Source organism: Lepeophtheirus salmonis, chromosome 9 (genome assembly GCF_016086655.4).
Source record: "Lepeophtheirus salmonis chromosome 9, UVic_Lsal_1.4, whole genome shotgun sequence".
NCBI classification, from domain to species: Eukaryota; Metazoa; Arthropoda; class Copepoda; order Siphonostomatoida; family Caligidae; genus Lepeophtheirus; species Lepeophtheirus salmonis.
Genome location: NC_052139.2, coordinates 29,105,566 through 29,130,749, shown reverse-complemented (window position 1 = coordinate 29,130,749; position 25,184 = coordinate 29,105,566). Strand labels below are relative to the sequence as shown.

The window sequence follows — 25,184 nt, the reverse complement described above, 5'->3', positions numbered from 1 at the left end:
GTTCGGTATCTTTCCACTTCCTACTTGGGCGTTTCCATCTTTTCAGGGCTTTTGGTGAAGAAATTACTCGTTAGTTAGTACTTGCAGCCCCAAAAATTCCCATTATAAATATGGGCCGAAATCAGTACCCACGACATATATAAGAATCCAATTCAAGTTAAGACCAAGGTTATAAAGTTCGAGACAGAAATCAAGACCGAGACCAAGATCAGTATGTTTAGTTCGAGACCAAGATCGAGTGTATTATACTCAATACAAAGACTTTGATATGATAGAGACGAGATCAAAGTCATAGGAAAGCACTCTCAATAGTAATTTTGTACATATTGATCCAATTACAATTGCTTTGATATTTCTGTTGCGATATAGGGATATAAAGATCAGGACCGATTGTAATAATGCGATCAGCAACATAATATCACAATCAGTAATCAGAAAAAACTCTTATCAACAAGGCTGATAATGTTAGAAAAATGATATAAGGAGAAGGCAAGACATATGGTGTACCTAAATTATGACTGTTGTTTATATAAGCTGCCTGTTCTATGATTTTAAGGGGGAATGAATTAACTCTATAAAGAGTAGAACCTTTAACATTTAAAATAGCATTAGTGCATGCAAAATATTGTAATTATATTTAAATTTATACTATACTACAATAGGTTTGCCCGGGATAGTCAGGAATTAAAATTAATAAACAACTCTTCTCCTTAATATAAAACAAAAAATTAAGACCGTAATAATTTAAGAATTATTCTTCCTGCATGTTTGTATGTATCTGTGTATGTTTTACAAGCAGGTTTGCCCGGTATTGCCCGGATCATTAAGAAATTAGGACTGTAAAATTTAAAGAACCCTCATAATATCCAGAAATACACTCTCAGGTTGTAGAGATGAAGTACTGGGCCGAAATACAGTTTAAACTCTACTGCCGCCGCGTTTCTGGGCACCAAGGAACCCTTCTAATATACTGTAATACACAACAGCCCACGGTCTGTGCAAGTAAAACACTAGGCCCAAGTCAAGTTAAACTTATCCACCGCCAATTCTTTGAGCATCAAGAAACCCTTATACAGTTTAAACTCTCCCGCCATGTGTTTCCTTGGCACAAAGAACCCCTTCTAATATGGTAGAATTGTTGTGTGTTGACGAAGGTTGACGAGGTACGAATTACTTATTAACAGGAGGGATCCGGGACAACAGAGAGACATGAGGGGAGGAATAAGACAATGCTTGTTTAATAGGAACATTTTTTTTTTATATAATCAGGTTAAAAAAGTACTTTACAAACATATATATATATATATATACAAGAAATAAGATAATAAGAGGGAAGGAGACACAAATACATTACAAGAAAACACCTCCACCCACGGGTTGTGAGCTAATGGTCCCTGAGATAGGCTAAATTATTACACTGCCGCTTCCTTAAGTATCCAATAACCCTTATAATATCTAAATACACTCTGGCCCTCGGCCATGATTGAAGGGCAAATACACACACAGGTATTCACATTTAATATATAGGTAATATAACAATTAATCAATCATAAATGTATAATTGAAAACTATTCTTCTTTTTGATGTGATACCAGAGGCGTCCGCAGGATTATATATAATCACACAACAATTCACATATAATATATATATATTTTTTTATTAATCATTTTTAAATCAATTTACACCAAAAATGTGTAAAAATTCATCTTTTAGAGGAAGATGTGAACACCCCCCACTAGGGTGTATCAAACGCCATATATTTTTCAATTTTCCCTTGCATTTCATTGTCTATCCTCTCAAATGTGGGGCCTGGTCATGGAAACATGCATACAAAAAATCAGCAAATTTGGATGGGGGCCTGCCGAGCCGCTAAACTTTTGTAAAAAAAAATTTTTTATCTCTCTTACCAAAGATATTTACAAAAAAAATGATGCTGCAAAATATTTTGATATTGTTTTTGTTTTTTTGCAAGATGGAGCTCTTTCTGCTGAATCATTAATTATGCCGATGCTTTAAATATCTTTAAATATTTTTTCTTATCCCACGTTTCTATATATTTTCTTCAATGACACTCCTATTTAACTTGTTCACTTAATCAACTAAAGTTATTTTTGATGCTATCATTGGAAAAAAGGTTTTCCAAAGCCAGAACCATATCGGTGAATTGGACCTCGCGACAACTTTTTTCCCTTAATAGCTATTAAAGCATCTGAAAGGGACCGACGTTCCAAAAACTGGTATGTCATTGCAAAACAATGACATAAAAACCATTTCTCGTGTTAAGTACACCCTAAATGCCTATCAAAGGCTTTCAAAGCATTTATTGAAATCGAAACATGGGCATAGTCCAGCAATTTCTTGTAGAGGCAGCACAAATCCGACCAAGGAGCAAAACATGCAGATTGAGTTTTGAGCCACTAACCAGAGTAAACGCGAGCCACAAAAACTACAATATCCATGGGTTTTGATTCCTGATAATTGATTACTACACTTCCCTTTAAATAAATTTGCTATCCCAGTATACAAATTGTTATTGAATAGAGAATTTTAGACATCCATCTGCCTATATACATTAATCCTGGTTCGTGAAGTTCTTCCTTTGTTATCTCTTGTCATTTCCTTATAATTATCTCTACAATATGAGGTGACTGTTTGCAATTAATCCAAGGACATGTTTTGTAAGATAAAAGTATTTTTTTGGCATCTGCGTCGTATTTTTTCAGGTCAACGTTTGACAATTTTCGGCGCTCCTCATAACAGAGAAGTTCCAGATTCTTTTGAAACCTTTTAAATAAGGAGACTTCAGGGGACTTCTAAGGCTCCATTTCAAGACATTGAAAAAGATTGTTCAAAGTTATTTCTCCAAAATGATGACGACTTGCTGACCAGAACAGTACGCGGTCAAGTTTAATTTGAATAAAAATGCAATTATCTGTAATATTTCCAGTATTCGAATCTATTGAATCGAAAAATATATTTACTACCGATTGCTAGTTCTACTACCATTCCTTTAAGAATTCAAAAGTATGAACTCTACAATTATATTGCTGATGACCTTTCACTTCTTGAGAGATATCTTGCTACACCAAGTAATTTGATTTCACAGGCGTTTCCAATTAAAACTGACAATCTTTCATCAAATATATTTTTGTTTTTAATGTCGTTAGCTGTTTTGTATCCCAATGTAGTGCTCCAAATACATGTAATTCCGATTTTCCAGACTTTCTTTGGCAAAAGCATTTGTTGTTGATCCCTTAGCCTTGTCTGCAGTTGAGTACTATTTAGTAATGCAAGAGGCAATATCTTCTGATTGTCCAATCACTATTTTGGTGAATGTAACCTCTTGAGCAGGACTGATATTCAAACGAGTCACAACAGAGACCACCAATTGTCTTTATTTTTAAATTTCGTGAGGAATTAATGCAGGTGTACCTGTATAGGTCAATCTGTGGTGGAAACGTTTTTTATTTATGGTGATTTCCTCAATCCTGTCCGAGCTCCCAGTAGACCCTGAGTCACTTTTCATAAAAACTTACAGGCTTTGGAAGATCCTTTGAGTTTAAAGTTTCATGTTCTTGTAATCTTGATTCCTTAGATCGACAATGAGCTTCGTTTTTTACCCCCAAAGCTACTTTCTTACTGTCTGCAACACCAACCGATCTGATTTAATAGATTCCAAACAAAATTGCCTTTTTCAATAATAATATGTTCCATAGCATCACTAACCCATACAAAAAACGTTTTGTCAAGTCGGGCTTGTTCAGACTCGAGCTTTGACAAGTTATTTTGACTTCCCCGACGAGACGCTGGATTTTGACGTAATTTGCTGTTTATACTGAGTAGATCAATTATTAATTTAAAACATTGATGATCCGAAAGGATAGAAATATTCACTTTATTGTATAAATTTTTGAGCTGAAGGAGGAGGGCCTTTACTTAGCCCAACTTCTTTTTGAACGTGCTGCATCAGGCATCTCAGTAACTGCTCACAAGTTGGTACCGTTTTTTTACCATACTCCTAGGTTAAGACATTGTCAGGACCAATGATAGCACTTGTAAATCTAGTTTAGTTAGTCCCCAGGGACACAATTTCAAAAGAAAAATCGGAGAGGTATATGTAGCTCAAATGTTAGTTAGCAAATGTTCCTTTTTCTCAATTTTAAAGTACCTACATCAACAGAGGGCTATAATTTTTCTTCTTCTTCTTTGTTTCAAACAAAGGGCATCAACAGGCATTTAGATCAACGTGTTCTTACAAGAATATACATACAAGAAAATAGATTGAATACTTGGCAAGGCAATGTGAGAGAAAAGTGGGATATGGCATTTTTACTATTCTGCAGCTAAGTTGCAAAATTTCAAGGGCTCGGCACAGACCCAGGGCCACCTCTGATTTTGCTGACTTCTTTGCAAATATATTTTTCCCCAAGTCACACTTTTAGGGGAATAGATCAGAAAATCAGAGAGCATAAAAGCTTTTGATTCGCCGTAACCCCCACGACCTATTAAATAATGCACAACAAAGAAGAAAGAGCACATATAATAACCGTTTTTCCTTTTCTAATCCCTCTACTTAGATTATTCTTCACGAAAATCCCTTCTTGAGATATGAGTTACATGCAAAATAATACGAAACTAACGGTATCAATTTATCACAATAATAATGTTCCTTTAAAAAAAAATACATTTACTCCTCAAAACAGTTGCCATCTAATATCTTTCAGAAAAGTTGACAAAAATTTATAATAATAATTAATTATTTACAATATATGTTACAATTGTAATATAGATTTTTAATGAATGAAAAAGGACCCCAGCAACTGCCTCTGGTTTCACTAAATAGCTCAAAAATGTCCTTTTCCCCAAACAGAACGGAAAAAAGGCCCAAAATCATTTGGTAGGTACCCAATCCTTCTAATTTAACTATTGTACAATTATTGTCGAGAATTGTTACCATTTATAAAAGAAGCTATTTATAATTCAACCAATCAAATTTTTGAACACTGATTAGGAGACAAGAAGCAAAAACATGGACAGCTGTCAACGAAATCCGCTGTGTTTAGTTGTCAAATTTCGTCTTCCATTCCTCTAATCAGTGTTCTTAACATTTATTGGTTGGATACGAATGAGTTTTTTTATTAAGCTGTGAACACTTCTCAGTAATTATTTTAAAATAATTCCATAATTTGAATAATTGGCCAACTACCAACTGATTTTGGGCCTTTTTCTGTTTCTTTTTCGAATGAGAGGTTGCGATATACAGTAATGGTAATGACGTATCCAATGTTATTATAACAAAAATTATGTTCGAATAGAAATAAAATGTGTTATTTATTATTGTTTGAGTATCAATACTCAGTCGAAAATTAAATTTTATCCTCATCTTATTTTATTTAGGGCTGAACTTTGGATAAAATGCTTATAAAACTCGAGCCAAGTATCCGTTTATTTTCGGATTTGAATCCGAAAGTTCGGGTACCCAAAATGTATTCCAATATGTAAGTCTTGCGTTGTATCAGCCCTTATTTAGGACTGAAAACTACAGTCCACTCCAGTTCAGTCCTGGATATTAGTCCTAAAACTTATAAAGTTAGGTCCTTGATGACGTCACTCAACTTACAACCGATAGGACCGGTCATAAGACTGGACTCACCCGAATAAATCAGGACTGACGCTGCTACACTTTTCATCCCTTAAAATACGAACTGTCATAGATCCGAGAAATTTTAGATCCATCCCATCTTTAACAGAACCAGGAAAAAATCAATCTCGGATCGAGTCTCAACTCTAATCATAACAGTTGCTTATTTGAAATAAAAATGTTGATTTAATGATAATGATTTAATGATTCAGTAGATTCACAATGTGATGAAAAAACAGAAAAATATTGTAAATAATTAAAATAAACATGATGGGGAAAATTAATGTATATTACGACAAGGGATTTTGCAATTTGAGATTGAGTATGATTCCATAAATAAGTGCATAATTGAAAACTAAATCTCAATAAGAAGTTGCTCGTTTTCTATAAATAGACATTAACACATTACTTATATAAACAATGAAACAGAACGTCGTTCCATCAGCTTTCTCTCAATTACGTTGATGGATGTATATATAAACTAATAACACATTGTGGGATCAGAACTAAAACCTCGTGACAATTTTATTAATCAGAGACAATTGCTTATTAAGTTCTGATTGCACTTAATGGATCGATATGTTTTGCTGCATGTTTATTTTCAAGTGAACTGAAAGAATAAACAGTGTGCGTCACCGAAATCTGAATAAATGTTAGTACAACAATATTTGAATATGTATCTCAATAATAATACGAGATAGATACTTGAAATTATATTCATTAAATCATCATATAATTAAGTTATAATTAATTCAATATAATTTACATTAGCTGCCACAACAGCCTCCAAACGAGGGGTACTAAAGATAGAGCAAGTCTTCCTGATGTAGGATTCATCCATTTAGTCCAAGGCTAAAAAAAATAGCAGCCTTCAGTTAATCCACATTCCTGTGGAAGGTTCGACAGATTCCCTATCCACAGCGCTCTATACGATGTAATCTAATGGATTCAAATCTGGTGATGATGGGGGCCACATGGATCCAGCTCAAAAATCACATATATTGGCCTCAAGCCAAACTTACGACTTTAAACCTTCAAAATGACCCAGATGCATCAAACTGCTTTGTGCGTGTGGAAGGTTGGCAATTGTTAAAATCTGATTCTTATCCATATCTGGTCACTTAATCACCTTTTGGCAACCCTGATAATATGCAACTGTTTTTCCATCCAAAAAGGAAGGCGGATTTTTTCTGTTCTTTTTATTAAATTATTCATACGAAATATGGAACTAATTGATGTATGATTAACTCTATACCTAAAACAAATATATGTATATTTTCCAGTATTTTTTTATAGAGTAAGTAATACAGGTCTGCGCCTCTAAAACTGAACACTCCTTTAAATTTTACGCCATGCACATATTCGTGATTTTATTGAGTTGAAACCGGTTTATACTTCGAGGCAAGGGTCTTTTTGACTAGTTAGAGACAAAACTCCAGCATTTTCTAAATAGCAACAGGGAAACAACAGCCGATAATATGTAGAGACGTCGAGTCGCAATTTTGGAACTTTCCGCGCGGGGAAAAACTCCCACTGAAATTACCAAGGTTCTGAACTGCAGACGCACCACTGTTTACAGCGTGGTAGCCAAAGGGACTCCTGAGGCGACCACAAGATCTAAGTCAAGGCCTCGAAGGTCGAACGAAATGGTTGCTGCCGTGAAAAAGTCTGTCGAGGACAAGAGAGGCACCGTCAGCGGCCTCTCCAGGGAGTTCAACGTCAGCAGAATGACCATGGACCGGAAGATCTTGGCCTTAAGGTCTACAAGAGAACCCCTCGTCAAGCCCTCACGCCGTAAAGTTTAAAGGAGCGTTCAGTTTTAGACGCACACACCTGCACAGTCCATTAATTTCATTATCCTTGGTTATTGAGAGAGGCCTAAATCCTCAGAGCAATGTTCCTGAGCTTTATTCCTGCACGGAGCAATCTCAGTATGTTGTTTCGTTTGATTTAGTTTGTTCAATGATTTATATCAAAACAAAATATTAAAAAAGTTAGTCGTAAATTTTCTTTATAAAATTCTAAAACCTCGATTGAAATTTCAAACTTGTACATTTACTCTCCATTTTAGGTTTTTCTTTAGGCATTTCGGTTACGCACACTGTAGATTGTGTTTCCCATATCTTCAGAATAAGTTCTATTGTTTGTATACTTTATTTATCTTCAAAAAATCTAATGTTTTGATTAAATCATTTTAGTACTGACCCCACAAAATAGTATGTGACCTCCGTTACAGCAGTGGTTCCCAAACTTTTTTAAGAGTTCGACCCTTAAAATATGTGGTACCCCTTCAACTTTCATTGAAAGATGAATATAAAATTTGAATTGCAGTTTATGCAAATAGATTACTTACTGTAAGACCACAATAAAAATATAAAGCTCAACCCAGAGGCAAGTAATATGAATTATTCGACTACATTGATCAATACTAACGCGATTTCAATCCTACATATATTGAAAAAAATGGGGAATACAACAAAATCAAATATATATTGTCAGTATAAAATCCGCGATATTTGAACTACTTGGAATCATCATTTCTATACTTATTCTAGGTTTGATTTTGGACACTCGAACAACTCGAAGATCATCATCCTCCACTTAAATCCCCGATCTGTACATATTTTTGATACAAGTTAATAGGAAAAGGCACATTAATAAGTTGAGCCAAATAGTACAAGTAAATCTGCTTTAGACAGCAGCGGGTACTCATTATTCATCACAGAAATTCAGAATTAGTCTAAGCTGTCTTTAGTGTTTGATAAGCGCATCTTCCATACCAGAAGACAGCTGTGGCGGTAAAAAAGGCTTATTTTTGTGGAGCTGATGATGAAGAAACTTTAGCTTTAGATATACCAAACTCAATATTTTCAAGAGTGTCCAAAGGGGTTGCAGGTGGCATTAGATTTACATCAAATCTACAGAAACAACAAAAAATGTTGTATACAAGGAAATTTACAAACGAAATTCACTTATTATATAATTATAGTTGATAGAGTAAATCCTTTTAGTTTAAAAATGTAACATGGATTAGCGCTGTTTCATTTGCTATCTTTAAGAGGGTGTGTTCGTGTAAATATAAAATATAATCTTCAATTTGAAAATCATCTTGGCACCCCCCTCCTCTCTTTCCTACGACCCCCTCTTTGAGACCCACTGCAGTTCAGTACCACATCAACTTCATAAAAGTATTCAGGATTCAAGTCCATCCCAAGGCACCCCATACATAAATATCATAGAATTTATTAACTACATCCATAAATTAAAAAATGAGTTGTCATATATTTTTTTCTAGCTTTTTAGTATAAACAAAATTTTGAAAGTGAAATATATCATATTTATATTTAATATATATGTACAAGGCAAAAGTGGGAAATGAAATGTTGTTCTGTATAACCGTCATCTAATGGAACAATTTAATATATATGCCTCCCAAAGATATATATAGATATAATTATTTATTAAGAACTAAAGAATATAAGACTTATAATAATGGGATTAAAAGTAACCATTAGAACAAATACGTTCATATTTTTGTCATCACAACTTATTATTATTTCTAGGTCCTTCATATTTGTCTGTCTCACACAAAACGGAGCACTCCTTAATTATCAAGCAAAAAAAATAACGAGTTTATATTATTATAAGAAAATATAGAGAAGAGAAAAAAGGGACATTTTAAATTCTATAAAAAGTATAAAAAAATGGCAAAAAAAGGGCAAAATTATTTCGAAGTAAAACATTTTGTGGCTGTTTCCTATGTTTGCGCAAAGGGATTGAGAGTTTCGTCCCAAATATTATTTTTAAATATATGAAAACAAATGTACTTGTGTCTTCAAATACTACTATATCGTGATTCATCATAAAGGAAGAAGATTACATAATACGTGTTGTGCCAGTCCTTATATAGAACTGAAGACTACGGTCCCTTGTCCAATTCAGTCCTGCATATCAGTCTTAAAACTAATTTAAGTTCCGTCCTTGATAACGTCCCTCACTAAACTGTTTCTTTTCTTAATCAGTTCAAGTACTGAGAGTCTGCTTTGTTTTTCAACTTTTGAGGAATGTCGATTACGGCCGGTTTGGAAAAGTTGTAGCATGGTGATCAAAACACCACCTATGCAAAATTTCAATTTCCTACAATGTCATCTTTAGGTAGCAAATCTAGTCCCAAAGTTTGAATGGAGACAAAAGTTATTTTTTTACTCAGTAGAGCATACATCTTTATTTTTGCATCCATCTGAGCTAGGCATTATTCTAACCTATAAAAAACATTTCTTTTTTTTTCTTTTCTAAGGCTTTAAAAAATTATCTATCAATATTATTTTATGCAAAATAACTAAAAATGTACTCTTAGAATCTATATTCACTAAGTAAAAAGTTACATATATATAATTTGATCGAAATATTTGATACAAATTTGCATAGGTCATTTTCATACTCATATGACAACTTTTCCACACATTCCGTAATCGAAAAAAGTTGAAAATCAAACCGGTCTAACCGAAAAATGTACTGAATCAAGTAAATAAGGCTGACACAGCACAAAGTATGATGATATAATCACTATCAGTCTAAGTTATTAATTAATTATTAGGCAAACTGTTAAGCTCCTTTACACTTATATACAATGTGATATATAATCTAAGCAACTTATTTTCTTGAGAAATAAGTAATCATTATTATAGCTATTCAGAGTTATGTTATGGTAGAAGAAATGTAATCAACACATTAATTATATGATCAAAAATCCATTTTGATACAAGGCAATGAATACATAATATATATATATATATTAATTAATAGTAATAGTTTGTCACACCTTCACATGGCATGCCAAGAGGGATATAAGGGATTTCCTTTATACATATTCCCTCCCGTGATTAATTAATATAGTATGAAGTCTCTAACGACGCAAATATGAGACGCATGAACTTGAAATAATTCCTAATAATAAAGGGATTCAGATCATCGACATTATGTACATTTATAGATAATAATATTTATATGTATAATTGATTATTATATAATATTAGGCAAGATTTTTCAACTATATACATACATATATATATATATATATATGTTTGTTTGTGTATAAGCAAAACCTGTTCTAATTTTATATTATTTATTTATTTTTTTGCTTTTAAATGTGTATGAATTTGTTAATTTGTTGTTGCTGTTGTTTTTTCTCTCTCTTAAATAATAATATTATATCTTGCACCTACTTTGATTTGTTTCAACCCAAAAAAGAAGACAAAAAACAACCAACAAAAAAAAACGTACCGTTATTTTTTCTATAAAATTTGCTGAAAAAATATATATAAAAAGTAAAATATAAAAAAATTAACTAAGGAAAAAAAAGAAACTTTTTTGAGCATTTTTTTCTGATATTCAATTTTTTTTTTTTTTTTAAAGTGAACTAATGATAGAAATAGCAGTACGTGGCATTATCATTATCGGAAATATTATTTTAGTAGTAAGAATCATTTCTTGGTGGCTACGAAAAAAAAAATAACAGAAGACTTATTAATAATATTATGACGAGGACTTCACAGTGGAGATGGACGATGTAGAGGACGATATAATCTGGGTATGACAGCTATGGAAGACGAGGAGGCTGCAGTGTGAGAAGACGAAGCATGTGTTCCTGTTGTTATCGTTGTGTCCATCAAGTCTTCACTTGGATCCCCAAATTCCATCGCTTCCGCTACAGTTGATATATTCCCTCCAGAAGTATGATTTCGTCGTGTAAATCGACGAGAATATGACCTAATTATACAATAGAATGATATATACACTCAAATCTAGATATAATAAAATAATAAAAATACACTCAGACACCAATTTTTAAAACATATAATACTTTGCATACAAGAAACACTAATCAAAAAATCTCCAATAATTCAACCTTTTCTTTCCTTTTTTGAAGTGTTGCGTGTATTAAAAAAAAAAGTATAAGACAACTGCAGTCATATCCAGACCGTCCGCAGACTGTGGCCTGGAGAGACTGAACCCCCTTTTTACACAACCAAATTTTCATAGTTCAGACAAATTATACAGCAGAGCAAAAAAAAAATAATGTTTTAAATTATTTTTCCAAAAAAATATTTTTTTACAATTACCTATGGATTTTGAAATTATTACCGGGAAAAAATACTTTTTTATGAATAGCTATGGATTTTGAATTTTTTTTCCAAAAAAATTAGTATTTGAAATTTCATATTTAAATTTTTTTTCCAAAAAAATTAATTCCCTGTGAACAGCTATGGATTTTTGACCTTTTTTTTCGCAATTTTTTTTTTTTTTAAATCAATAGCTATGGATTTTGACCCCAAAAACACAATCAAGCCCCTCCACCCAAAAATAAAATAATATATTTATAATCCTGCAAACCTCCCCTGCTATGAGTCCTAGTACCGGTCTTTATGGTCATTACAACAGCTAAAATGACGTAGTTACTAACTATGTCCTGTCAGCCGTTCAAAATAACCTCTTTCAAAGAGACAAGATAGCTAAAGTTAAAATTAAGAAGTGTATGGCCAGAACATATTATTATACGTTCTAGCGATCATTAATTATTTTCTTCGTTTTTTTATTATTATTTATTCCTAGCTAGGAGTGAAGAAAATAAAAAGATAGCTAGGACTATTCGACGTACCAGGGTCCTTAGGACCGTTGAATTGTAAAAAAGATGGTACCGAAAAAAGGTGAAAGATTTATTCGTGTTGGGCGAAGAGCTTGAGGATAAAAAAAGACTGAAGGGAGAGACTGATTAGGAGATCAGTCCTTGGACAGATCCAACAATACTTTTGGGTATCAACGTCATAGGAATTATTTATGAGAATGAATAATTCTCATTGTAGACCCGAATTAGTTCGGTCCAACAAAAAATCTCGGTCTAATAGAAAATTTTGTTCCAGTTCGAACCAAAGGATAAATTAGGTCTAGTTCGGTTTTAAAAAAATCGATCTAGACCGATTTTACAGATTAATTATTTATAATATGACATCATATGTATTTTCAAGTACAATGACGTCATACAAGGTTTAAACAGAGATAGCTACGAAAAATAAATTTATGTTATATGAATACAGTATTTGTTCTAGAAGATATTTATTCTTTCTTAAATATGATGAATAAATCAATGACGGTCGATCTAGAAAAAAAAGATATTTGGTCTCTCATAATATCGAAATATCGGTCCAGATAGGTGTAGAAAAAATTACTTAAGACCGAACCGCAAAAAAAAAATTGGTACGGGACAGTCTCAACACTATATGACAAATGTTTTTTTTAAAGTACAATGACGTTATACGAAGTTTAAACATAGATAAATCAGGTTAATTTTGATCGCACTGTTTCTTACATGTATTCAGTATTAGTATTTTTTATAGAACTTATCGTGTATTTTTGAGATTTTTTTGGAAAAAAAAAATTAATGACAGTTGATCTAGAAAAAAAAATCGATCCATAAAGGGAGACTGAATCAAAATCGGTCTACAAAGTGAGCCCGAAAAAAATCGGTGCACGGTCTGGACCGAAATATCGGTCCAAATCGGTCTAGAAAAAATCATTACTAATTTTTATACATACAACCAAAGGTTCATAGAAATACAAGGTTGTGTCATCATATAATGGGGCTTGCCAGTTTTTCAATTTGATGTACCGTACGGACTGCTGGGAAGACAGACAGATTTTGACGTCATTGAGTATATAAGTGGTACTCTAATAGTAGCTACTCTTAAGTAGCAGTTATACTTTTTGACGTCACTATTAAAAAGCGAGGTGGAAGTCAAAAAAAGTGTATTGGTATAACCTTGTATTTCTACTAACCTTGATTCAGCCAATATTTTAGAAACTGAATTCTTACTCAAATTTGTGCTAAGTCTATTTGATTTGATATATTAAAACCAAAGAATTGCTCAACTTGTGATGATCAATTGTGGCTACTGTTGGTGTAATTTGCAGGACAACTGAAGAGTTGATAAGAATAATTTGCGGATATAAATGAAGGATAATTCGAGGAAGAGTATAAATATAATCCACAATCAATTTTGCTTTAATGTGTAGACGAGCCACATATATGATGTAAAAAGTAAATTCAACACTTGTTTTTTTTCTTTTCTTGATTTTGTTTCAGATTGTTTTTATGTTAACTCGCCACATATATTGAATATGATATAATATTTAAATATTTACCCTCCTATTCTTCTCATTAGTAGGATTTAATTAAGCACAAAAATCTACAATTGTTATTATCGATTAATATATATAGAAAGTAATTACATCATCTTTTTTTTTTTTTTTTTTTTTTTTTTGATAAGATATGAGATTGAATACAAAAAAATATTAATAATTATTATTAACGTATATTTACCTAGGTTGGAAATCACTATCTTTATCCTCTAGCACACTGGGCGCAACATATGTAAATCTATGTAAAGGAATAATAGAATGAAGTTATTTATGGATATAAAAATGATTCGTATACCCTTGAAACATGAGGTTAACACTTTCACTAAGACTTGTGGTACAAGGAGAATCAACAGGAGTCTGTTTGGTAAATTTACTATCGAATTGTGAGACATCTTCGTCACCAACGAGTGAAGGCTTGAACGGAGGCTCTAATTTTCTATTAATTACATCACCCCAATCGATTAGTTTGAAAAATGGATGATGTCTAATACACTTTGCATCCGTGGGCCCATAGCCAAGCCTGCAAGTCACTTGTCTCTTCAACAATTTTTTTATAAGATCTTTAGCGTCTGGTGTAATATAAGGCGGAAGTAGAAGTCTTCCTCTTAGTATACGTTCAACCGTCTTTTTACGATTTTCTGCCGTAAAAGGAGGTGCTCCAGTTAACATATCATACATGAGTGCACCCAGAGACCACCAGTCTACTTCTTTTGCGTGACCACTCCGTGTTAAAATCTCAGGAGCCATATATTCGATTGTCCCACAGAATGTATGTGTAACGGAATTACCAACTATAGATTCTTTACATAATCCAAAGTCTGTTAATTTCACATGTCCCTGAGCATCCAATAAAATATTCTCTGGTTTCAAATCTCTAAAAATAACAACATAAATACATAATATACTCGTCAGAAAAAAAAACACAAACACTAAAAAGTATGTTGCATTTCATTTATTATAGTTATGGAAGCATTGAAATTATATAAGGTCTCAGTGTATATGTAATTTCATTGGAATAAACGCTATATATAATGAGTGATGCTTCTTTATATAATGTCACCATAAAAGAAAATGGACCAGAGATCCATGCAGATAGAATCACCCAGATACATAAATTCCCTATTCAACCATATAAATGTACCGATATATTTGAAGAAGAGTAGGATCTAGTCAAAAAATATATATAATTGCATTTCTTAAGTAACCCCCAGGGGCACTATATTTTGTGTAATGACACGAGGCTTTTTCTCGAAGAAATGTACGGTTGACTTGTCTTCCCTTAAGAAATTGTATTGCTGCTAGTCAACACATTCTATGTATTCATTCATTTTTGCTAAAAATGCTATGTGAATTTATCTTCACATTCCTCCCACCCTCCCTCCCACCCTCCTCCTCCTCCAAGTTGCAGAAAATGAAGAGAAACTAAGAAGAGAGGGGAAAGAAACAAGTTATTATAGAGCCTGACCTGTAGATGATCCCTTGATGGTGTAAATGTTCAAGAGCCAAAATGATTTCTGCGACATAGAAACAAGCTTTTTCCTCCATGAAGATCCCTTCTCTGTCTAAATGCGTGAATAATTCTCCCCCACTACATGGAATAGAAGAAAGATAGGCGTAAAATGTTGAAGAGCACCAAGTCTCGTCTCGTCAAGTCTCACCTGCAGAATTCCAGGATAAGGTAGAGCTTCCCCTTGGTTTGAAAGGCGTAGAGGAGATCCACAATGAAGGGATGTTTGACAGCCTCAAGGATGTTTCTCTCCGCTTTGGTGTGCGCCGTCTCCTTTTGATTTCGAACAATGGTTGCCTTTTTCAGGACTTTCATGGCAAAGATTTTACCCGTATCTTCCCCCGTGACCTTGCACACCTGGAAAACCTTTCCATAGCCCCCCTTTCCCAGAACACGCCGGAGTTCAAAGTCACTCGTGCCAGCGGCTTTTCCGCCATTGGAGGAGTAGGAAGACACCTCACTCAAATCCAACGTCTCCACACTTGGGTCGTTCAGGAGGCGCTCATTCATGGATTGCAGGTCTGGGAGGCCCACTTCCTTGGATACACTCAAATCAGCCTCCTCCTCCGGCTCAGAGTCTCGCCCATTGTTGAGTCCCCCTCCCATGCTGGGGTCGATGTCGATATCGATGTCAAAGACACCCGCCATCCTCCAATCACACCCTATCCTTCTTTCTCGCCGCCTTTCTTCTATCCTAGCAGAGCCTTCTCTCTATCCACCCTTGGATCCTCACTTGACGAATCCTTAATTGGGAAATCCCTCGTGCGGATATCTCCTATTTTATTTTTATTATCACGTCCAGCTAAGAGCTATCTAACTTTATCTATCTCTATCTATTTCTATATCCATAGAACTTAGACAACATTACATTCATCCCATAGGCGCAGAAGCCACACACTTTACACACTCTCACTTTTCATTCTCTATCTCTCTCTCTCTCTCTTTCTCTTCTTCCTTCTCTCTCTCTCTCTCTCTCTCTTCAGCTCATTATTAATATAAATTATATATATAGCTACTAGCTAGTACAAAACTTCTACAAACCTCTCTTCCTCCATTCTCTCTCAACCTCGACTATCAAAAGGGAAAGGAAAAATTTGAAAAAAACATATGGCCTCCTGTACTTCTCTTGTTGCCAACCGTTGATTATTATTCTGAAGAATAGTTCATCACTTATTATTCTCATGGATGCAATGACACGAGCTCGTAAAAGGAAGGCAAGAATCGAAATCATATTCTAATACCTTTATAAGTTCATAATATATGTAGAGTCAGATGCTTCATGACATACAAGAGTCAACTCATGAGCATGAATTAAAAACAGTCCAAACAAGAATTCACTGCGCCGTTGTCTGTTTCAAAAGCCAGTTGTGAAAAACAGCTTTAAAACAAACACGTTATCTTTTTTGTATCTCGCAATCCTTCATCTAAAAAGAAACCGAAAAAAGGTCCAAAATCAGTTTGTTGTAAAGCAATTCTTACCAACTTTGGAACTATTTTACCCGGCGTACCAGGAAGATTCGCCTGGAACATTTTTGCCTTGTAACATTCTCCATGAATTACTTTATATATGGATATTTAGTGATTATGTTCACTACTATCTATGAAACTTTGGATAATGTCATTAATTAAATTTTTGAGACTCGTAAAAAGTCAATCAGAGTCATCAATGTTTTTATGAAGGCCTAAGGAGCTTACATAGTTGTTTTTGGTTAAATACTTAAATTCATGTATTGTCGCCTACTCCCTTTTTTGCCTTGTACCGTTTTGCCTCGCAAGGTTTTTGCCTTGGATCATAATAAAAGGAACGATACTTCAATGAATTCAACTAATATCTTTCTTTTTTATTTAAATGTTTTGCCAACGAGATTATTCCTAACTTTAATGGATAGAATATTAGATCTAAACTTCATTTTTTGTAATTGACTTGCATAAAAATGCTAAAGGGGTTATTTGTAGCAATCACAGGTTGAAACACTTACTCTAGCCAAGTTCTTTTTAACCAAAAACTTTTTTATTTTAGATAAAAAATGTCGTCTTAGTAAAAGATATATTAATTGTAGCACGTGACTTCAGATAGATTCTCTGATTCTGATGAAATAATAAGATAGTATTATTGTCGGAAGTAAATTAGGATCTGCCATTTGATTTTTAATACAATTTTTAAAGACATAATCTTGTATAAACAAGAACTGAAGTTGATTCTTTATTTTTGAAGGGCAAATTTATCCGTTTAAATAATTATTTCAATTATTTTTTGACGATTTAATGTAGAAACCCTCTTAAAAAATATCTACTTTAATTTTGAGCTGTGAACGTGAAGTGAGTCCGTCATTTTCGCTTCAAAAACAATTTTTGCGGATTTGAAATGCTAATCCAATATGGAAGAGTTAAATAAAACACCACGTAATGTTGTTTAAAAAAAAATACAAGAACGACAAACTATTACTCTTTTATAATTGGACAAAGATCATGAGTTTATCAACAGGAATTTGTCATAAAAGTTGATGTTTATTAATCACAGGTTAAGTGATTGGAGCTTGTACTCCTCCAGATAGTATAAGAACTCATGGGCTTTACCTTCTTAGCCGACTCATTGGCTACTTCTTCTTCGTTCTGTAGAGGCTTGTTATGGGATTTTTTACCTTTGCTATGAGAAATTTGAAACAAAAAGATAATCAAAGTCAATCACAATTATTCAAACCCTAATTACACAGGGGTAAAGGACTCAAGGGAAAGAACAAACACTTTTACTTCTCGTTTCTGATTGGCTTAAACTTGTCAGCTGCCATAAGATCTTTTTTAAAGTCCTTGATATTTTATATATTTACTATTTTGTTGGATTCATTAAATTATTTGTTATAATTAGCCAATAATTGCAATATATTTTTCATAATGGTAATGTCAAATGTGTAGTGCATTGTATTATAAAAATAGATCAACCACACATAAAAAGTAAGCTTCTCATTCATGAAAATTTTTACTTTTCCAAAAGACATAAATAGAAGAAAGTTGGGGATCAATGCCATCAAACGTTCTAATTGGAATCTAATCAAGGACTAGAGAGTTTATCTAGTAATATAATCAACATAGTTTTACATGTGAGGGATGTAAAATTTAAATTAAGGGGTTGTTTTAAAAGGATATGAGTGGTGTTGATATTCTAATTTTCTCCATATAGTCCAAAAATGAACTATATGGAGACAGTAGATTATAGAGGCTGTAGGGTTCCTACCCCTTCCTCACCAATTAAGTCCTTTCACCCCGAATTAATTCACACACCGAATGTACTTAGAGTCTCTAAGTATCTTGCACCCACCGAGCCATCTACCCCCTGCATTTTACCAATTATACAATATATAACACGCAAACGACCAAACATTCACTCTTTTAACAACCATACAAATGTAATTATTAATTTAACATAATGACGTAAGTATTAGTCATACTGATGTATCATACTTCTCTTGACCTGATCCCTCGTCACCTCTTAAAATTTAAATAAGAGTTTTCAATTAACAATACATTTATTTATGATTTATTAATTGTTATTATAATCATTGATAGTATAATAATAAATTTATAATTTAAGATATTATGTAAATTAAGAATGTCAACTTAGACTCAAGTTTTGGGACTCGAATTGGAGTTTGAGCAGGGTTGTAAGCGTTCCGCTATTTTGGCGTTCCGTTCCAATCATTAGTTAGACCTGTACAGTATACATAGATAGACTAGTGCACTCGTTAAATGATGATCTACAGTTTTTGAGGCATAAACAAGTCGGATACTCCAAATTAAATTGAATGTAGAAAAACAAGAAGGCTTTCATGTATGTGTGGAGTGGCAAAGCTTTTTTTTTTGGTCAGAAATGGCAATAAGAATCATAAAAATAAAATAATCTATCTAAAGTTCAAAATACTAATAGCCGACTAAAATAACCATCTTTTAATTTCACAGAAGTAGAATAGATATGTCCGTTGTGATTCATATGGATCTCCTCTTAATCCCATATGTAAATATAGATGAATTAAGTAATAATTAATTATTGAAATCTATTATATATAACTTATGACCAACACTTAATAGTACTGAGCCATTGTAATAAAATTGCATATTTGTAGCACGTCAACCCAAAAGGAAGTTAGAATATTTTTTCTCACAATTAAACATGAAATAAACTTTCCAACCAATTATACTTAATTTCAACGAAAAAATGATTCTGATCCCTTTAAGTCACTGCTAATTGTACTTAAAGTACCCAAAATTCACTGCCACATTTATGTAATTAGGAAATTAATAGATTATATTTTCTAAGACAATATGGGGCCAAATTAAGTCAAGTAGAGAAAACTACAGTTCACAATCATGGGTATTTCAATTTATCTCAGAAATTTGAATTCAATGCCTCTAATTGACCATAGTATCTCTTAGAAATATTGCCTGTCATTTTATAAATATAAATGATTGAATCTTTGTATATATGATTCGTGTATTTTTGATAAAAATAAATAGTTTTTTTAAACTAAACCCCCACATGTAGGCGACATTGAAAAAATACAATGCAGCCAAGATAAATAGAAATACTTGATTGCAGCCAGTAACGTTTAACATAATATCTAACTCAAATATCCACTCAATGTGAAGTACTTTAAATCCCTACGGAAAATTACAACAAGAAATAAAAAAGTGTGAGAATTCGTTCGTTTGATTGAGTACAAGAGAAATTTAATTATTACTTCGTTAAAGAGATATAAATAATAATTATGTACTTTTTAGAGTGGTTAATTCACATTTACAAGAATATTAATATCAGGGGCGTCTCCAATCTGCAGGGGTGGAGGCTTTAGATACCTCCCCAATTTCAAAAATTGCCTTTGAATTTGCCTACTAGGATACTTATCACTACGACACCTACACCCCTTCCAAAATTACTAAATTATCTATTGGAAGGGAACACTAAAATCTCATTTTCCATGGAACGCCGTTTAATTTTGCTTTCCGTTCACAAGCTTGAGTTTTAGTCAATGTTTTGAAGACGAACTCACAATCAAAGACACGTGACTTGAGATTCGACGTGGCCTTAAGTATAGGAATTTTTAAATGAACAAATAGACGCGTTTCACTCCTTCAATCAACTCAATGATGTGCCAGAAATCCAATGAAGATAGTTTTTAGAGCAAGAGCTGACTTTTAACTCTTATCTAAATCATAAAAAGCTTCCAGTTTCAATGCTTGTGTATATTGTGAGGTCAAATAAAGTTAAGATTGTTGATGCAATTCTTAACGTCATAGCTTATTTTAAAGTTAGAAAGACTATAATGTGGAACCAAAAGAGGAGATTACGAAAATTGAGGAATTGATATCTTCAAATGGCTCGTATACACATAAGTTAAAATTTGCAAATTTTGCTCTCCGCCATCAATAAGGGCGGAGGAAGAGTAGTATATACAATGCACCTTCTTTTTAAGTGATATGTGCGTAGTAAAATTACACGATTTTTTTAAATTGATTGAATTAATAGCTAAGAAAACGTCTAATTTCATAGTTAAAAAGTATCTATGTTAATGGCCCATAAACTAGTGTTCCTGGAGCAAATAAAGAGTGAATAAACTTTCAAATGTATGTTGAATTAATTGTATGTGTCTTAATCCAAAAAATATTGTAGTTAATATTATAACTGTATCTATAATATTGTAGCAAGTAAATGTGCATTTCATTTCTGTATTCAGGGTGAAATATTATTTTTACTGAACTAAATTACTGAATGGATTATTTAAACTGATGAATTTGCACAATTAAGGCAATTGGATTTGGAGCCGCATAGTTAAAATGTAGGGATTCAATGCCAAGATCACAAAATGTTATTACAAATTATAAATTTTATGTTGATTTATTACTTTAGGGACTGAAAATTTAAATTTAATTTCTAGCGTATGATTTAAATAGTTTCTTTAGGTTGGGTTTAAAATATTTAGAGATCCCGGCTCTAATCTGCAGGTATTTTCTCAGAAATTTATTATTATAACATCATGTACATACTCGTTCAATATAATCGATCCCTAAATTCATCGTATAAATAACCATCTAAAACTTTATGTTTAGCCAATTTTTTGCCGTAGGATTAAGGAAATCAGATTCGGAATTATTCAAAATATTTATTTAGGTTATGGCATACCAATGAATTCTTAGATATTCATTGGTCATACTTATGGCGAAACAATCAGGCCAAGTGTTTATTTCAATTCAAAAATGTTTTTATTTTAGTATTAAAATTTTGATGATTTATAGAACTCATAATTATTTTCTGATTGACGTGTGAGTTTAATTGCTCAACAACCACTCCAAACAACCACAGCATAATTTATTACTTTGGCCCTCCATCATTTACTAACTGTACTTCTCAATAATAATGATGGGGGTGGGGGTAAAGGGTTCAGGAGGTAGTTGGTCGAGGGTTACAAGACGGGGGGGATAGGAGCCCTATTCCCATAAGGATATAGCTTTGATTATTTTCTCTTTCTTCCCACAGAGTAGTCTTTTTTCCTTTCTGTTTCTTTTCTCTTTCTTCCTTCCTGCATGCAGATTGGGAACAGGCTACCTACCCCGTCCAACTAATCATCGTCCTTTTACTCCCTTGACCCTTTATCCTCCCAAACAATGAGTTCTTATACTATCTGGGGGAGCACAAGGTTCCATCACGCAACCTGTTGTGATGATAAACATCAATTTTTATGACAAAGTCATGATAATATAAGAACTTATTGGCCCAACCATAGCAAATATACATAACTCAGTCACTCATAACTTCATAACTCATAAGTAGAGTGACTACTCTCCTCTTTACTGCCCTATCAAAGAACGATATATAAAAAATTGTTCACTTGGTTGGACTCGTGTGGACAAGAGGAATTATTTTGAAACAAACAGTTCTGAACAACAGCTCTGAACTGAAACACTTGAGAGTATGTGACTTTTCTTTCAAATGCAAAGTATGTACAGTATCTTTATGTTGCATTGCTTGATTTTTGTCACGCATAATAAGTCAGTCAATTAAATGTCCTACTTGTAAGTTAGCACTTATTCACTGGGAGGGCGATCCCTGCAAGGAGGAATCGTTAATTCTTTTCAAGAGTTAGGTCGTCTTTTCCATGATGAGTGATAAAGGACTACGTTATCCTTTAGGAAGTATGTACCAATTACAGTACAACTCGGAGACGCTATCAACATCTTGCTATAACAAAAATGCTCTCGACAAATTGTTGCAAAGGATTTTGTTGGCTGAAACACTTTTCCCTTCTACAAATCTTATAAAGTCACATATATCAGAAACTGCAATAGGAGCATATAATCATTATTGGAGTCTTACTCATCTTGTCATTAAAAAAAATATTTAAATATACGCCTAAAGAGCTTCCTGAAAGAGTTTGGAAGCATTTCAAAACGTTCTGGGAACAATATTCACCGTTTAAGCATGTATAAAATAATCAGCACTATATATTATTTAGGTATTTTATAATGTTAAGATATAGTAAAATTATCTATTTAAATTTATTTAATAATATTTTCTAAATATTAATATATTCTTAAGTTGATTATCAAAATATGTGGCTTATTCTCTTGAAAACTACAGGCTGAAATTGTAAGACATATATAAAGAAATTGGTCCAATATTAAAAAGAATTGCTTTGAGTTGAAACATTAACAAATAAAAGTATAAGATAAATTAATCAAAGCAATAAGATTTCAAATTGACGGTTTAGATCGTATTTTGTGCATAAATTACTAAGGTCAAAACCTTTGCCTCTTGCTCAGCAACTCCTATGTTATGTTCTAATTCAGCTCTTATAGTTTGCCCTAAATTAATCTATTAATACTAATTGAGCTACAACAACTTTACCTTCTTCTCAATATTCAATGGATTCTGAATTGGTGAATCTGCTTTATAAATTACTAATTTACGACTCGCTTTTATTGTTAAATATAGAAGGTTGCCCTCGCCGAGCTAGGGACAATAATCACTCTATCATGATTCATGGTAAAAGCTCAAAAGCCCCAACCTTTTCTATTTCTATTATCGAGAAGTACACTTAGTAAATAATAGAGGGCTAAAGTAATAAATGAATGTTATGGTTATTTGGAGCGGTTGTTGAGCAATAAGACCTTCAATTTCGAATCGAAAAGTAATTATGAGTTCTATAAACCATCAAAATTTTAATACTAGAATAAATAAAATTTTCAATTAAAATAGATACTTTATCTTGATTGTTTAACCTTAGGCATGATATATAAGATACAATAAATATTTATAATAATGCCTAATCTAATTTCCTTAATCCCATGACAAAAAGTTGGTCAAACATTGAGTTTTAATAGGTCATTTATACGATGAATTTAGGGATTGATTATATTGAACGAGTATACATATGATGTTATGATAAATGTCTAAGAAGGATTTTCGGATAACTCCTTAAGTACGGTGAAATAGAGTCATGCATATCCAAAAAAAAAATAGTTTAGTTATATCCAATTTTTAATATATGTGTTTCAACATCACAAAAAAACAAATATAATCATCCAAAATCTTCTCAAGTAATATTAACGGCATATTTGTAATGGAAAGATTCAAAATACTGACTTTGATGCATATCATTATTATCTCGTATTTGATGAGATATATTGATTAATAATAATACGTATCAATAATATTTACGTGATTAACTTAAATTAAGGACTTCTTGGTTAAATTAAGAATTACATTTGTATGGCTGTTAAAAGGTTGAATGTTTGGTCGTATAGTTGCTATTCATTATAATAGGGGGTGAAATGCTGGGGGTAGATGTCCTAGCGGGGGAAAGCATTGCGGGTAAAAGGAGTTAATTGATCGGGGATTAAAGAACAGGGGGTAGTTGGTCGGGGGGGGGGGTAAGACTCCTACAACCATGTAGATTAGGCCAAATTCCTTTTTAGAAAAAGTTTCGGTTCGAACTACCGATTTTATCAATATTTTTAGAATCAGTATAAAAATGAGTTCAAATTAGCAAAGAATCTTACATTTAGTGAAGTTTTCACTATTATTTCTATATATTTTTTTCAAAGATGCCTAGAAAAAACTTACTTTAAAGTATTTGAACTCACATTATCGCCATAGTTATAACAAGTGAATTCCCTGTACGGACTTACCATAAAGAGGCTCTGATGTGGTATAGTTTTTTGTATTCGATGTACTGCATTTAAATCAACACTTTAAGGTCATTTTTCGGGAAAGGCAACTCCTGTCTCTAATCTTTATTATAAAGGAACTCAAGACATTCTATTAAGAAGACTGTATTGGTTCATTGTGCTTTTGCATGTTTCTACTTTTTGTTATGAGTGTTGCTAATAACTGGGTTTTGCCAATACCATATCGAAGAATGTATATGTATCCAGTAGTGTTAGGAAAAAATGTCAAATAAAAATTGGCAGCGGAAAAAATGGCAAGATAAAAATTAGGAAAAGCGTCTAAATGGAAAAAATGGCAGGATTCTTTTAAACTGATATAATATCTATCACCAATATAATATATAATAAGAGAAAAGAAAAATAAACAAACACGACAGTGGTTCCAATCGAAGGAGTGCTAATTATATAATTCTCCCTTATTAATTACAATATCATTAGACATGATAGACTATTCATATCGGACAAGACTCTTGGATTGACGGACAAGCATTTGCAAAATACTAGGCAAGAGCAGCGATTTCCACTTCGTTATGATCCAAGAATTGTCAGAAGAAGAGGTGGTTGGGTGTGGAGCGACAAACCACTAAGGATTCGGGCAGGTAGTCAAATGTCGAGTCTTTGGAG

The 25,184-nt window shown here is 32.8% G+C and overlaps 1 protein-coding gene across 1 annotated transcript; it reads right to left on the bottom strand.

Moving 5' to 3' along the window:
- Positions 1-10,603: 10,603 nt before the first annotated feature.
- LOC121123887 (ribosomal protein S6 kinase beta-1) lies at positions 10,604-16,245 on the bottom strand. The gene is made up of 5 exons (XM_040718946.2): positions 15,496-16,245; positions 15,303-15,425; positions 14,133-14,711; positions 14,019-14,075; positions 10,604-11,410 (listed from the first exon to the last, which is right to left on the bottom strand). Exons 1-5 carry the CDS (start codon positions 15,990-15,992, stop codon positions 11,191-11,193), a joined length of 1,476 nt encoding a protein of 491 aa, XP_040574880.1. The 5' UTR covers positions 15,993-16,245; the 3' UTR covers positions 10,604-11,190.
- Positions 16,246-25,184: the final 8,939 nt, after the last annotated feature.

Bases quoted from the DNA above. Each gene is read 5' to 3' on its own strand.
- LOC121123887 (XM_040718946.2), bottom strand. From the start codon at position 15,992: ATGGCGGGTGTCTTTGACATCGATATCGACATCGACCCCAGCATGGGA. The intron at 15,426-15,495 runs GTGAGACTTGAC...TATTCCATGTAG, and splicing joins CTTATCCTGGAATTCTGCAG to TGGGGGAGAATTATTCACGC. The intron at 14,712-15,302 runs GTCAGGCTCTAT...TGTTATTTTTAG, and splicing joins CATCAAGGGATCATCTACAG to AGATTTGAAACCAGAGAATA.